This window comes from Lonchura striata, chromosome 2 (assembly GCF_046129695.1).
Source record: "Lonchura striata isolate bLonStr1 chromosome 2, bLonStr1.mat, whole genome shotgun sequence".
Lineage (NCBI taxonomy): Eukaryota > Metazoa > Chordata > Aves > Passeriformes > Estrildidae > Lonchura > Lonchura striata.
Window position 1 is genome coordinate 60,745,272 of NC_134604.1, and position 15,832 is coordinate 60,761,103.

Sequence of the window (15,832 nt, forward strand, 5' to 3'; positions counted from 1 at the left end):
CTACAGACCTAATCCAGAGCAATCTGACAGCAACCTCAAGAATGTATTTTTAAAGAGTACCTGTAAATCCACAAAATCATACGACTTTTAAAGCCAAACTAGAAGGATGGATGTCTGGGATTTAGGTAATAGCATGGCTCTTATAGTGATCTCACTTATCTTTTGGCTAACATATTATGTAAACTTCATTATTTAACAAAATAATATTCCAGGGCTTGGGTGCTTTTTTTGTTCTTTATCATTGTTATTGGAATATAAAAAAAATTAGAACATTTTAGATCATTATAAAATGTACATGTTTCTGAAACATTAAGAACGGTTTAGTCTATCATGTTCAGAGGCTGATACAGGAAGCAACTTTTTAAAATAAAATTAAAAAAAAAAAAAAACCTGAACAGCTTTCCTTAAACATCTCCCCAGATAAAAAGTATTAAGACAGAAGTAAATATCTAAGTATCAAGACAAGCCTCAATTTGAAAATATGCAGGAACACTTCATACAATTTCATTGTCCTTTATAAAATTCTTCAGAGAACTTTTTCAGAGAAGTATTTTTATTCAGTAACTTCACAGGAATTAAAAAAAAAACTGTCCTAAATATGTTATGAATTTGGACAGTAAACATACACAAAGATTCTACATTGGATTCCGATGGTCAGATAAATGCAGGTGAAGATAACTACACCTGTCTGCTATAACATGCTAGCATTTCTTTTTCCCCTTCCACAGATCACAGTGCTCTAGAAGCTGAAGGTATCTTGATGCAAATCGTTATCTTCCATTTACATGTTAAATTCCAGTGAAACAACAAAACTGCTCAGTTTCTTCCCCAACTCCAACACTAAGCAGCACTACAGATCTATGCACCCCAAGGGCAGTCAGTGAGACCTCCTGAAGAGGCTGACCTGCACCTTGATGGCCAAATGGCAGCTCCAACATTGGCAGTGCAGTGCTCTTCCAAAGCACTTCATTATTAGCAGGATACAACTCCACAAGAACACTAAGATTACTAATCCTGCTTTGCTGCTCTGTTTTTCCATAAACCACTAAAAACATGTAGGATTTTGCCCACTTAAAAGCATCACTGCCTTAAAATGACTTCAAAGGTTGTATCAGACACCAAATCCTTCAACATTCTTTTCTACTCTTTTGTTATAAAGCAGCCAGCAAAGCAGGGCACCAACACACAGCAAGGCCTTTTAGCTACTATCCCATAAATAGGAAAAGGCTGTATTGCCAACAGCTGCATGGCAAGCTGCATGCCTGATAGTATTTCAAAAATTAAAATCCCTTTTCCCACCAGAAATAAAGAAAACCAAAACCAGCATCATGAACATTTCTTTCACACCTTCCACCCTCCCTCCTCTCTCTCCAATCAAACAGAGGCTCAGAAACTCCTCTTTTTCACAAGCAATTACAGAATTGGAAGGAATCTCATACACTTGGAAAGAAAAAAATAACATGGAGGTACCTGCACATCCTACACCAATCCCTGAACATTTATGAGCAATTCGACATTTCACCCAATTTGGGATATTAGGCCTACTAAAGAAACACTGGGCAATGCAATATGCTGATCCATTCTTAACATAATAACCTCATTCAGCAGATTAAAGAGGTACATTTATACCTTGCATTCATTTGGGTGCTACAGTAAATTATTTAACAAGTACTTAAGTACGTAGTCATTAATTCATGGTTGCTTTTATTTTCACTTGGTCTTATTTTGTAAGACTGCAAGAAATGAGACTGTAAAAGAAGCAATAGCTCATTCTTTCACCAGTAGATTTGTTTTGGGTTGGTTTACTTTAAAAAAAGCTTTATAAATTCTCATATGTGTACATATAGGTAAGCGACATTAAGAATTTCAGACTTAAGGATCTCAAAAGAAAATTAATCAAGATGTTCAGGAGACATTTCAAATTAGGATCAGGTCAAGATTCCTCAATGAACAGCTTAGAACATAAACCATAATGCTAAATATAAACAAATTATTACTATAAAATCCTTCCTTGACAGATTTCAGAGATGCTTATAGTCTAAGAATCCTCTACTGAAAGAGACATCAAGGGAGAATGACAAATTAATACTATTCACAAGTTGATACACACAGAGTAATCATGAAACATCCTAAGTTGTTCTCCTTCCCCTTACATTCCTTTCTATATGGTAGGCATTACAGCATGAGCCCTCACAAAATCCTGAAGGGAAAGAAAAGCATTCCATTTCTGTCAGGCTCAATATGGAAGTATAAATTAAAATGCTGTTTATAGTCCACAGACAGACTTCCTCAGAAAAATTTGGAATCTTTCATATGGTACAAAAACATATTATGATATTTCAACACACATACATCCAGTAAAATTATGAAGCTTAAAATAATCTTCCAGGAAATCTACAGAAGCCTTTTTTTTCCCTTTGCTTATCCCAGCTCAATGGCAATATATGCCAAACAAGTCACTCATTATTCAGATTCTGTCTGAGAAATTTTTGCTTGCTTTTCTTTAAGAAGAGCAGTATTTCAAAATTGCAGTAGAAATAGACATCAAAGCAATCATACATGAATTACTGGGTTAATTTTTAATCACCATCTTCCTTAATAGCTATAAGAGCACTAAATATATAGAAACAAATTTAGTATGATTACATTCTGACTTTTTGTATTTCTACAGTTTCTTATATACAAGTCAACTGCCAGTCATCATCTCTGTCATCTATCCATGACTGTAATGAAATTGGGTGACATGAAGGTCAGAGGAAGCTTAAGAGGCATTTAAGTTTTCTCTCATCTTGACAGGGATCGCATCCCTCTACATTGCACAGACTTCAGTTACTGGAGAAACATTAAGAGCTATTTCTATAACTTTTATTTGTTTACAAGGATTTAAATGAAAACACCATTTACAAACCAGCATAAGCAACACTTAATGGATACCAAATTCAGAATTTAACGCTGTGTAACTGAAAGGACTACTGACTAGATATGTAAGAACCAAAGACAATTAACACTCAGTTATCCATAACCAGGCACACAAAACAATGAATTACAAATAAAAGACTAACAATATCTGTAAAAAAGATGGTGTAATTTACATTTAATCCACACCTTGGGGACTCTTAAAGGGTGAATTAACCAAATTTGACACTGAGGATACACTATAGCACTGCATGCTGAAATTACATTACCTGTGTAACTCACCATTAAGAGCTACACTGCAGTACTTAAGTAAAAAAGAACCCTATTATTAAATGCATTAAGATGCTAAAACTATTGTTGAATGTGTATCCACATTTCCAGCAGCTTTCAGTACCATCCTTAGTACTCAGCACAGTACTTGAACACTGTTGCTTCAACAGTTGCTGGAGAAGTTCAAAACTCAGCAACACCAAGAAATCAGAGTCCTGAAAACTTCCTGCCAATATCCATACTAATTAAAACAACCAAACACACACAAACAAGAAACAAAATAAAAGCAAAAACAAAACAAGACCAAAAAAAAGGAAAAAAGAAAAGACAAGACACACAAACAAGAAGGCTAGAAAAACACTTAAATCACAAAGAAGCTCAAACAATATGCCTGGCCGAGTCATTTAACAAACTTAAGCAGAACATTATAAAACACTTTACAACCAACTTTTCAGGTGCTATCAAATCTATACCTTTCTAGAAGGACTGCCCATCTTTTTTAACAGACTGCCACCTAGGAGCAAGTTCATCTCTAAATCCAAACTTAGAGAAGATCCTTGGCTGCCTGTTTTAACAATTTATAAAATGGTACTTCTCTGCTACACTCAAAAAAAATTGATTCAGAAGTATGGAAACAGATGAACAAGATACCCCTTAAATTTAATTAAAACAACTGCAAAGTCATTTTCTGAGAATTTCCTTGAGGAAAAGAAAAAGCATCAGTGGTAGGTGCATTTGTTGCTCTTTGAGGACTACAGTAAACTCCTAAACTGTGTTAAATTTCCCAGCCATAATGATAAACAAAATCCTCAACTACTTTACTTCTTACTCTGTTCTTTTAGCATATTTTCAAAATTCTACACCCATTTCAGATTGTACAATACCTACAAGTCCCAGCAAGGAAGGCTACTTAAAAAGAGTAGTTTCCTTTGGTAGCCATTCTCTGTTGAAAGCTAATCCTGCACTGCAAGAAGAAACAGAAATTGGAATAAGAACTTCAAGCCTGAATGCCTATGATTCTTAAATTTACATCTTGATTGTCAAAGGTCATCAATATAAGAAGCCTCACCAACAACTCAAAACAGGGTAATAAACTATTAAACATGAGGGACAAACATCTAACAAAACCCAGTGGTGAAGAGAAGAAAAAATCTCAGGAGTCACTTTTGATACACAATAATACCAAAATAATTTAAAGGAAGCATAATCAAAGTAACTGTTTGCTCAAAGAAAACAGTGAAAAACTTTACTGTGACTCTTCTGTTTTACCAAAACACATTAAAGATCTTAGTTTTGCAAGTATAAAAAAAATTCATAAAATTGAGCAAGTTCCCATTATTAAAGCATAATGATGTATTTGAACATGATGAATATAATTCTTCATCTCTGCACAGCACCAAAATCAGAAGCCCTCATTTAGTAGGTACCAGCAAGTTACTTAGTCCATAAGACAACCAACAATGATAGAACAACTAAACTACCAAAGGCTGTACCACTTGCAAGTATGGCATCTTTACAATCCCTGCCTGCCAAACATTTATAATCTCTAAATATCTCTCTCAGGAAAGTCAATTTAGCTTCAGTGGAAGATTGAGATTTTTGCATATAGCTGCAACCACAAACCAAATCCTGCTTCCAACACTGACAATGCACAATAGGTGTTTGGAGGCTTGCACAAAATGAGCTGATAAGGATTTCTACACCACTGACTGTAGCACAATTACTATCTTTGTTAGCAAATTCCAAAGGCAGAAAAAGAGTAAGTTTTCCCAGACATTAAAGCCAGAAGGATGAACAGGTGCTCCAATTTGATACCGTAATTATGCTGCACCTCCATCATGCAATTCCTAAGTCTGAATGCTTTAGAACAGGCTAAAATAAAGTGCCATATCTCCACTCACTCAGGAACACTTTCCATCTTTGCTTTAGGCTATGGTTTCCTGTACAACCATGCTGAGAATAAACTAGTTTCTTATTTACAGTGATCATTACCATGAAATAATTTACTAAATAATCTTACCCTTAGTCCATCTTAATAGCACTGCTTTTGGTGGTGTAAATGCAGTAAATGAAAGGTACAAGCCCACTTTAAGAAGCATTCAGTCATTTCTTGAAGTATAATATGTATTACACACAGTACATTTTAGTCTCATAAATTAATCAAAAGTATAGAAAAAGAACCAGTGCATTAAATCAATGAGAACAAAGACACTATTCTTTTCTAGTAATTTTTATGTTTCACCTACATCACACTGAAAACCCAGATCACAAATTATTCCCAGAAAGGTCATACCAAGAATCACTTGCTATAATTGCACTGATATTCAGGCATGTGCAGTTTCTTGTTTAGAAAACCACACTAACAATACTGTTTACAATTTGATGTACTTCCTAAGCTGTTAAGAGACAGGTCTGAAAAGGCTTGTTTACTTTATTACCATCTGTAAGATGAACAGGTTGTAGGGGGTCTTTTTGTAGCATAGGAATGCTAGCCATACACCTTTTTATTTATGCCTAAGCCAGATACATTAACATACTGGGGGTTACTAAGGTTAGGGCTTTTTGAAGGGGATTGGTGGTGTTTGCTTCTCAATTATTTTCCCCTCCCAGTCTGCTAATTTTGCTAGCTTACAGCTGACTGGTATCTGTTCACCATTATCTAGATCACAGTAACTTGTAAAGGCTGAAACACTTCACTACCAATTCATTTGTCAGTGGGTTTAATTATAATTTTCAGATTAGTCTATAAAGAATGCAAATCCTGAGACAGTAAAAAAGATTGTTTTTCAACATTAAATACTTTAAAATCTTGCTTGTTCATGTTCTCATACACATACATAGATGGTTTCATATTTATGCACTGCTCCAAAGAGCAACCAAAACTGCAGTGCTAAGGAATGGTTTCCAGAAATCACTAGAAGAGATTAATTTTTCAGCATATGCCTTAATTACTAAGTGCTAAATTACTGCTTTTACAACCTCCTGCTATCTGTTGGTTCTTCCTGTCTTGAAAGACAATGTAATACCAAGCACTGTAACAGTCCTTAGTTCAAAGGGCATGCATGTATCATGGCATGCAGAAAATGCATCTATAAAAGATGCCAGGAAAAGCTCCATCAAAACAGGTATTGCCACATACAGCTGGTCAGCAGACATACAAGGTGCAGACCCTAAATTCCTCTTGTTCTTTACTTAGAGCAGAACTAACAAAGTCAATTCCACCAACAATAGGTCTTTTACTCCATCAAGACTAAGTGAGAAACTGGACTTGTCATCATGACACAACAGCAAGCACGTTTTCTTCATCAAAGTTCTCTCTTTCTACTCACTTAACTTGATACTAGTGAGGTTATTTTTCAAGTTCCACAAAAAGCTCAACTGAATATATAAACAGATATTTCTAACAGTTCATCTCCTAGAACTCAAATCAAGAGTTTTCAAAATGGTGGCAAGACTGGGAAGAAAGCTTAAAATCTGCAAGACAGAAATTAACACCAGTGCCCCTACGATGCAGCTAAAAAAAAATCCACTATAAATCTATGCTAATCCACCAGAAATCCTTTGTTGTAAAGTATCTATTCCCTTTCTCACCAAATACAGAGCAGCAAAAACTTCCAGCAAACAAAGAAGTCCATATGAGCTCTAAAATCACTTACACAATCAAAGTAAGTATGCAAAATAGTTACTGCACCAAAAATATAATTGAAGCTTCCAGTTCTACTTTACTTATTTCTTTCACTACTGCTTACTAAAATCTTCAAAAAGTATTGAACTACATCTGTAAAAATCTCACTTGTACCTGGTCAAGCTTTCCACTACACAGCTGCATACATGACAAACATTAATCCTGATTGTACTTCACTTCCTGACTGTACTTCACTTTACAATCTAGTACTAGTTACTACTACTACAGATTTCTCAAAAGTTGCTGACATGTCCTGATTCTCATGTTAAGCTTTAATGTTCCAGCCCCTCTACAAATTTAGAAACAAGCCAAAACACACGTCCTACACGAAAAATATTTCTCAAGGGATCTTCCAATAAAAATTTCTCTTAAAAAATAATGAGATTGTTAGATAATAAAATGTATTTTAAATTTTTAAGCCTGTTTTGTGTTTGCCATCATCTTTTCCTTCTTTCTCTTCAGCTTCGTTGGATGACATACACAAACAGGTGAACAGAACTTGCACCAGCCTCAAGAATGCAAACAATTCTACAGGAAACATTGTCAAGGTCAGGGAGGCAGTTACTAGTTCTCTTACCCTTCATTCACAAAAATCTGCTTTTGAGTAATGGCAAACAACATTTCAGATTAAGTTATTTTTAAATTCACATAGCAGCTTTCATAGATGCTGTAAAATACATTAACTTTTGAAGTCTTCACTTTCTAGATAACTTAAAAATAATTTAAGTTCATACAAAATCTTACTGCAAACATGTACAGCAAAACATTGTCTACAAGGATGTAAAACTGATTTTGCAACACTAAGTATAAATACACAAAAAGATTCACTGTGATATAAACATGCATTCTCCTATGCCTAAATATCAAACACATGAAAATAAAAGCAATCCTGCTCTACAGTTCTAAAGATGAAATACTAAACTCAAAAGACCACGCCTTAAATTAGCAAGATTTAGTAATTATAGTGAATAAATCAAGGTAACCACTCCAAATCCAAGAAACTAATTATGAACTATGCACTGAGTCCATATCACAGCTCAAGCTAAGGAGATGGAAAAAAAAAACTATTTAACAACCAAAAAAACTAGCCTGCATTTTTGGAGACCAAAAAATTAAGAGATGATCAATCTACCAACACACAAACAACTATGGCATACCCAACAGGCTTAAGAAAGGCTAGTCAGAAGAACTATGGGTGTTTGGTGATTTTGTTGGGGTTTGGGGTTTTTTGTTTGGCAGTTTGATTTTTTTTTACTATAGAAAGTACAGGGAGTATTATTTGCATCCTCTATTTATTATCATCTGCAAATTAATTTTCCATATGGCATTCTGCCAAGCAGCTCATTTTTAATATCTAATCTTCACTATGACTTGAAATAAAAGTCATTCATACTGGGGAAATAAAGGTTACGGTTCTCAAAGCTGATACACTCCACACACTGTCTATATTTAAAAGGCCATAACCTGATAACAGGCATAGAAAGAGCTGCAAATGGCGTTCTAAAAACTGAACAGACTTAAAGATACTGGCACAGCTTTAAACGCAGTTATATACAGCTTTAAGGAAAGCTGGGAGTTAATCTATACAAGGTATTACATGGGTCAGATGTTTTTTCAAAGGCACGTTAAATGGAATTTTACAGCTTCTTCACTGGCCCAATTATGTCACCACTCACTTCTTTTCTCCTACCTTTTCCTTTGCCAGGTTTAGAATCACTTGGGATGCATTGACAGAAATCTTCAGTGATATATATTTGAAGATAAGACCAAGAGAAATAAGTATTTCATATTTACAATACACCTGCTTCTGAAATGGTTATGTCCTTCTACAATACACAACCCCTTTGCCTCCTGTAAAAGAGGGGATAATCTAACAAAACCAGCAAAAAACACAAACTAGAGAAATCCCATGGCCAGAAAAGTGCAAAGCCAAGAGAGTAACAACCTATCTTGCACTGCCTCAAGTGAGTAACAAACTCTCAGCTCCAGCCCAAAATTCCAGTGAAGATGACAACAGAAGTACCCTGTCCTGAGATCCCCAGGAAGCAGAAACAGAAGCAATCTCACTAGGTTTTTAACGTCACATACGGATATACAGAGAGACAAGCTGCTCTAAATGGTCTGATTGTACACAAAAGTGACCTGGCTGCTACTACCACGCAAAAAAACCCAGATTATTTTTGGTGTCCATTTAATAGAGTCATATCCTGCTTTGTGTAAAGAATATAAATGGTTTTCCAACTGCAGCTAAACAAAAGTGTAGCCTACCTGGAGATGACAGATTGAACAAAGACGCAACGTGCATGGCAGAAGAAAGGATATGATCTTTGGCTAGCCAAACAACAGAGGAAGAAGGTATTTCTGGCTATTGTTACCCTGAGGGATTTAAACATTCTGGAAAAACTACCAATCATGTTGAACTGTTAACATATGCTCTTAAAATCAGGGTATAGACATATTCTAGATGTCATTTTCCAAAACCCTATCATTAAGCTTATGATTTTTCTACTTGGCTATGATCCCCTGAAAGCTTAGGGGGATTTTTTGGTTGATAAAAGAAAACAAAACCCAAAAACAACAACCACACAACAAGAAAAGAAAACAACAACACCAAACACCAGTGGGACTCAAAAAGAGAAGCATTAATGTCTTGGTTTACAAAATTCAAATGAAAGAAAACCAAAAAATATTTCTGAAAAACTGCTAACAGCATAATGGTGACACTGTTGGCTTTAACACCTCAATCTGTCTTCTATAACCTCCATGTACTTATTGACTAAAAAAACATAATCAGAATGCAACAGTGTTGGAACTTGTCTTCTAGCACTCCTGGAAGACAAGCTGCTACTCATTACAGTTCTCTGGCATCTTAGAAAGATGTGATGAAAGCCACAGTGGCAGTCAACACCTTATGATCAACATAACCAGAGACTGCTGATAGAGTTAGGATTTTCATTATTAAGAAAAGAATCCAGCCTCTCCCAGCAACCTAATTTATTAAAAAAAAAAAATAATAAAGTCTAGCCACTGGTATTACTCCTGATTTAAATTATGGCACCAAGAAGGTATTTAAAAAGTGCTTCACCTCCCATTGCTACAGCATTTTCCCACCTTGTGTTCAGTACCTTATTTTGTCTCCTCACCCTAGTCTCAGTTTTTCTAGTCTTTTCTATCCTGCTCCACATTCCCAAGGAGGGTTATTTATCTTAAAAGTTATTTCTCCATTAATGTAGTTTCTTAGGAAGTTCTTTGGAAGAAGCACCAGTTTTACGGGGCATTCACAAACCCTTATCAGAAGAGGTCCTCAACCCATTGAGGACTTTCCAGACTTTAAAATTGATGTTACAATCAACTCAGCCTGCACACACAATGGTCTCAACTTCTCTGCACACACTGTCAAAGAAATGAGAATATTAACATGCAGGTACTGTTAAGACTAAGCAGTGGTCATTTACTTGAAAAGGTGAAGGTGAGAGAATACATGTAGTTTGAACTAGTGAAAATGGGGGAAAAAATAGAAGTTTTCTTACTCCAACTGCACAGAATTGGTACATCACATGCAAAGGTTCACCACGCTTTGGCAGGCCTAAGCAGATCTCGCCACACATGAACACTTTGAAGCGACACCATCAAGACAAAAAATACCCCTAGTTCAATTCAAAGAGCCACAACAATGTTGCTGAACATCCCTTATCCCACCATACTCATTTGCCTAAAGCATCTTTTGGCCATCAAAGAGGTTTTGAATATACCAAAGAATCACAACTGGTTCAACCTTAGTAAAGTCAATACTTTAAAAAGAGAAGCTAAGCCAGGATGAAGTCTAGGCTTGTGAAAAAAAATACCTAAGAATAAATATTAATTATTTTCATATAATAAATAACCTAAACTGCAATCACCACTAGTATACTCTACAGTATTCTCGTCTTCCTCAACACTGTGGGAATATACACACTGAACAGACTGCTAAGCACAATTTACCCACACAGTAGTTTCAAAGCATAATCAATACAACCCACCCCCTCAAGTGGAAAACAAGTTCTTTAATACAATATCTGCATGCACTGAGACCTGAGAAATAGTATTTTAATTAGACAGAAACATCACACTGCTTCATTTCAGAGAATGGCTGTAACAAGAACTGCAAGTTAGTGCAAATCAAACTATCAGAGAGTCCATCTTTTAATAAAGTTACAGGCAGTCTTACCTCTCATCCTCACCATCTACAAGAGGTGTTGTCAACGGCAGCACCTTCAGCGGGAAGAGGGACGCCGAGGATGGCATGTTGCTGCTACCGCCATCTGAAGCGGCCGATGCTCCACCACCACTCTCAACGTTGGCAGCTTGAGGTAAACCCGCCAAGGAAGGCTCTGTAGGGCGTCTGCCGTCTTCGATTTGGCTTACAATGGACTGAGCTAGTGATTGTGCAGGGAACTGGGTAGAGCTTAATGGCATCTGCTGCGGCACACTCTGTGCCACTGGCATACCTATACTTGTTGATATCAAGGGAGGCTGACTAACACTTTGAGCCAAATTACCATTCTGCACAGCCGAAGCCTGTGCTATACTCTGCGGCTGTCCCAAACCTACAGAAGCAGAAGGTATGCCAGGAGGCACAGCTGAACCAGCTTGACTTGGTGCAGGAACAGCACTACCAGAGGGTATAGGGCTCACTGCGGGCAGCTGCTGGCCAGTCATCCCTTGGACTACAGATTCCACTCCTTGTGCCTGTGGCTGTACAGGCAACAAGGTGTTTTGCTGAGCAATGACCATTTGTTGAGGAAGGCCTGTAGTGCTAGCCTGCAATCCTTGCTGCATTATTCCTGTCTGCACAGGCTGCACTACTTGGGAAGATGGAGGAGCAGCCGTTGATGGCATAACTGGAGGTGGAATTTGGTTTGTAGCAGATGGTGGTTGCACCACAGCAGCTACACTTCCTTGCTGCCCAACATTTAGCATTTGACCACTGGCAGCTACACCTGGTATTGCTGCTGGAGCATGTGCAACAGGCTGAGCTGGGGCAGCAGCTGGATGTGCTTGAACTGAAGGCTGCATGCCTTGTGCCTGGGCAACAGGAACCGGTTGCCCAGCTCCTACTCCTGCAGAACTTGGCTGCATGGCAGGGGCTGGAGTCTGAAGGATCTGCTGATGTTGAATGTAGTCTGGCATAGCCCCCGTGACAGAGTTTTGGTTCACCGGCTTAACGTGACCCGCGGCCATCTGCGCAGGAACTGGCTGCTGTTGCTGCTGCTGCTGCTGTCCGTACTGCAACTGCTGCTGCACCACTGGCAAAGTCTGCACAGGCTGCGCCGGCTGCGAATATGGCAGCTGCTGTTGAGCCATACTCTGAAGGGCAGGTTGCTGGTGGCCCAGAGATGGGGATACACCTAGTATATTAACTGGGGCTGGCTGAACCCCAGGAACAGTGGTTAGACTGGCCTGTGCAGGAGTCTGGACCCCTGGCTTCTGCTGTGGATAGTTTACTTCTTGAGAATGCAGCTGGACTTGTGCAAGCTGTGATTGAGAAACACTCTGTGGTATACTAGATGCTGGAATTGCTGGAGGAGCAGCACTGCTAAAATCCATCTGCTGCGGACCCACACCTTGAAATGCTTGCTGCTGTACCACAGTAGGTGCTCCCATTTCTCCACTTCCCACACTTTCTGTATAGTGACTCAGTGTGCTTACATTGCTGCTAACAGAACTCCCACTGGTGCTCTCCCTTTCAGAAGTCACTTCAAGCGGGTTTTGTTTTATCGTCTCTACTGCTTTGTTTACTGCTACTCCCTCCGAAACTGCAACAGTGTTTTCTTTATCATAGAATTCAGTGCATGTCCATCTACCTTTTTTGAAAGGTTCAGAACTAGAATCTAATTTTACAACCCTAAACCTCGACGTGCCAGATGCAGGCTGCTGCTGGCTTGATCCCACTGCCACTCCTGCAGTTGGATTAGTAGCATTGTTAATGACACTAGAGGAAGCACTCGTACCATTGCCAACACCACTCAAGATATTCACATTAGCATTGCTGCTAGTTCCAGACAAAGCATTTACATTACCAGTACTCATGATGTTGCTTAAATTTATAGTACCAAGCACATTGCTTGCCACATTAGAACTACCACCACCAATATTACTTAAGGTACTAGTTCCAGGAGCAGGACTTATACCTAAATTGCCAGGACTACTTGTAGTGCGGATATTAGACACAGCAGATGCTGGGGAACCAGTGGATGATGCAGCAGAAACTGGTGCAGTTGATATAACATTGTCAGAGCTTCCAGTTGTTGATAGTTTTCTAAACGATGGACTGGGTGGCGGTCCTCCAGAAATTGGGGCACTACCCACCCCAGGATGTGATGGATGATGGTGTCCGTGATGGTGGTGGTGAAGATGGTGGTGATGATGAACATGATGGGGATGAACACTTCCATTGATCACAACACTCTGCTGTGGGTGATGAGGCTGAGGAGCATGCTGCTGAGGAAGATGAGGCTGGTTTGGAGAAACAGCCCCAGGAGTCTCTGCCTCTTGGAAGTTATTTAGAGTCTCTTCGGAAGAGCTCCTCTCAGGTTCTCCCATGTCAGTGGCTCTGGATAAAGACACATCCAAGATTTCAGAAGATGAGAGGTCTTCAGTGTGAGACTCATCCAGGTCATCGTAACTTTCTGTATCCTCGGCTATGCTGTTATTAGAGCTCATACTAGCTGATATTTGAGCAGGGGTCACACTGGTAATTTGAAAGCCACTTTTCTTTTTCATTTGAGCTCCAGTCTGTGCAAGGGGCTGTGGCTGGAGCTGAGACTGCGAGAGGAGGTTCAGGCTTTGTGGATGAGGGGGTGTCGGCTGTGGACCCACTGTTGAAGCTGCTGCAGGAGATGGAGGCGGCGGCTGGACCAGCAAAGGCGGCTGATAATCCTCGGCAGAGAGGGCAGCGCTCCCAACGCCGGTACCTGGTGCAGTGGGAGCAGTAACGCAGCCGCTGCCGCTGCTACTGCTGCTGCCCCTTCTAGGAAACATCGCCGGGTGCGCCATCTTCCTAGCACTAATGTCTGCGGCTGAGTCAGGCTGGTGCATTGTATCGAGTGTATTTTAAGAGTGCAATCCCCCGGTATGGAAAGAGACAGACAGACACACATACACACACACACGGTTAGCTGCGTGCTCAGGGCAGGGCAGACACCACCACGCACAGCCCTCCCGGCTCCCGCAGCGCACGGGCTGAGGCGGCTCGGCACCGCCGCTCACCACCACCCCTCTCCCCTCCCCCTCCCCTCCGAGACAGGGAGGGGGCGAGCACCGGTCCTCCGCCGCCTCTGAATGTGACACTTTCAATCCTCCGCCATTCACTTTCTTCCTCCCTACCACCCTCCCTCCCGCCACCCTACCACCGCCTCCCTGCTCGGCCGCCCCCCCGTCCCCAGCCCTCCGACTGCGCCTCACCCGGGAGGGCAGCCAGCCGGCCGGCCCGGGGGCGAGCCCCTTCCTCCTCCCCGCGGAGGCTCCGCCGGGCGCCGCGGCTCGCCGGCAGCACCGCCCTCCCTCGCTCCCTCCCTCCCTGCCTCGGCGGGGCGAGGGGTGCCGGCGGGCCCGCAGGGCAGCCCGGCGAGGCGGCCGGCGCCCCTCGCCATCACCGCTCTTAGGAGCGGGAGGAGGAGGAAGGCGCGGATACGTACAGGACTGGCGCACAGCAGGGCGGCAGCGGCAGGCTGAGCCGGGCAGGGACATCCCCGTCAGTGGCAGCCATGGAGCTGAATCATTTTGGATATCAGAGAGACGGAATAAGGACGGAAGAAAAGCAGCAGCAGCAACCCGACAAAAGAGTCCATGAAAAGGAGAGAGGGAGGGAGGAAGGGGGAGCCAGCCAGGCAGCCTCTCTCTCCTCCCTGTGTCTGGCTGTCTCTGGAGGAGGCTCCGCTGTGCACGCTCTTCCTTCCCCCTCCGCCGCCTCCTCCCCCTTTATAACAGGCGGCACCCGCTCGTCCTCCGCAGAACCGCGCCTGGAATCCGTCCTCCTCCTCCCGCGTGTGCGTCCGCCCCGTCCTTTCTTCCCTCAGGGTTTACTCCCGGCTTCCCCGCCGCCGCGGGTCTCTCCCTCCCCGTGCCGGCCCCGTCTCCTCACAGAGCGCCGGAGGAGGCGCCGCGGGGGGGAGGAGGGGAGAGCTCGCCAAAGGGGAGGGCGGGCGAGAGACAACGTAAGATGGCGGCGGCCGCCGCGCACGCGCGCCCCGCCGGCAGACATAAAGCCCGTCTGGCCGGGGCCGGCGGAAATAGGGCTCGGCTCGCGTGGCGGAAATGGCCGAGCCCGCGGCGGGCGGGGGTGTCCCGGCCGAGGAGGGGGCGAGGCCGCGGCCATGGCGGGCGGCGGCCCGTCCCCCTCCCCGGCCGCGTCGTGTACCCGCCAGGTGCCCCCTCTCTGCCCGCAGCATGACTGTGCCTCACATGACCTGCCGCCGTTTCCCTCCCCCCTCCTCAGCTCCGCTGCAGATTTATTCAAGTTATTCATCGCCTTCTCTCCTTCCTCCCCTCCCTCGGTCCAGAATATTCCTGCCCGCTCCTTCCCCCGCGCGTGGGGAGGAGAGCGGAGTGTGCGCGCATCCCCCTCGCTCGGGGCCGCTTTCCCTTTGTGCCCGGGGCGGGCGGCTCGCCCCGCTGCCCGCTCCATCCCAGCCGCGGCGGGGGCCGCAGGCGCCCTCCGTACTGCCGGGCAGGGATGCCCGGAGGTCAGGTGGGATCGTTCCTCCGCATCCACCTGCGCTGTGTCCATGGGCGTGTGTCTGTGTGTGGAGGAGCTTCTCATGAAAGCTCCAGACGAACCATACAGAAGCACTGATTAAAAAAAAAAAAAAAAAAAAAGTACAAAACTTATTAAACGGGATCGAGGTGAAATTAACAGACCTTCCTTCACTGTTCAAGTGCCAGCATCGTCAAAGCCAGGCGGCAAAGCTCACCACGCCCACC

At 42.3% G+C, this 15,832-nt stretch overlaps 1 protein-coding gene across 5 annotated transcripts in view; it reads right to left on the minus strand.

Annotated features, from left to right (window-relative positions):
* Positions 1-15,031, minus strand: part of TSC22D1 (TSC22 domain family member 1) — a 94,634-nt gene extending 79,603 nt beyond the window's left edge. For 4 of the 5 annotated variants that reach the window (XR_013339477.1, XM_077781390.1, XM_077781388.1 and 1 more), the window contains exons 1-2: positions 14,548-15,031; positions 11,079-13,939 (exon numbers count right to left, since the gene is read on the minus strand). Coding sequence is in view for 4 of the 5 variants with exons in the window: in XM_077781390.1 (XP_077637516.1) it covers positions 11,079-13,906 (2,828 nt within the window). In the remaining variant the exon portion in view is untranslated. The remainder of the gene's footprint in view (positions 1-11,078; positions 13,940-14,547) is intronic. The other variant, XM_021528468.3, reaches the window with a different exon arrangement.
* Positions 15,032-15,832: the final 801 nt, after the last annotated feature.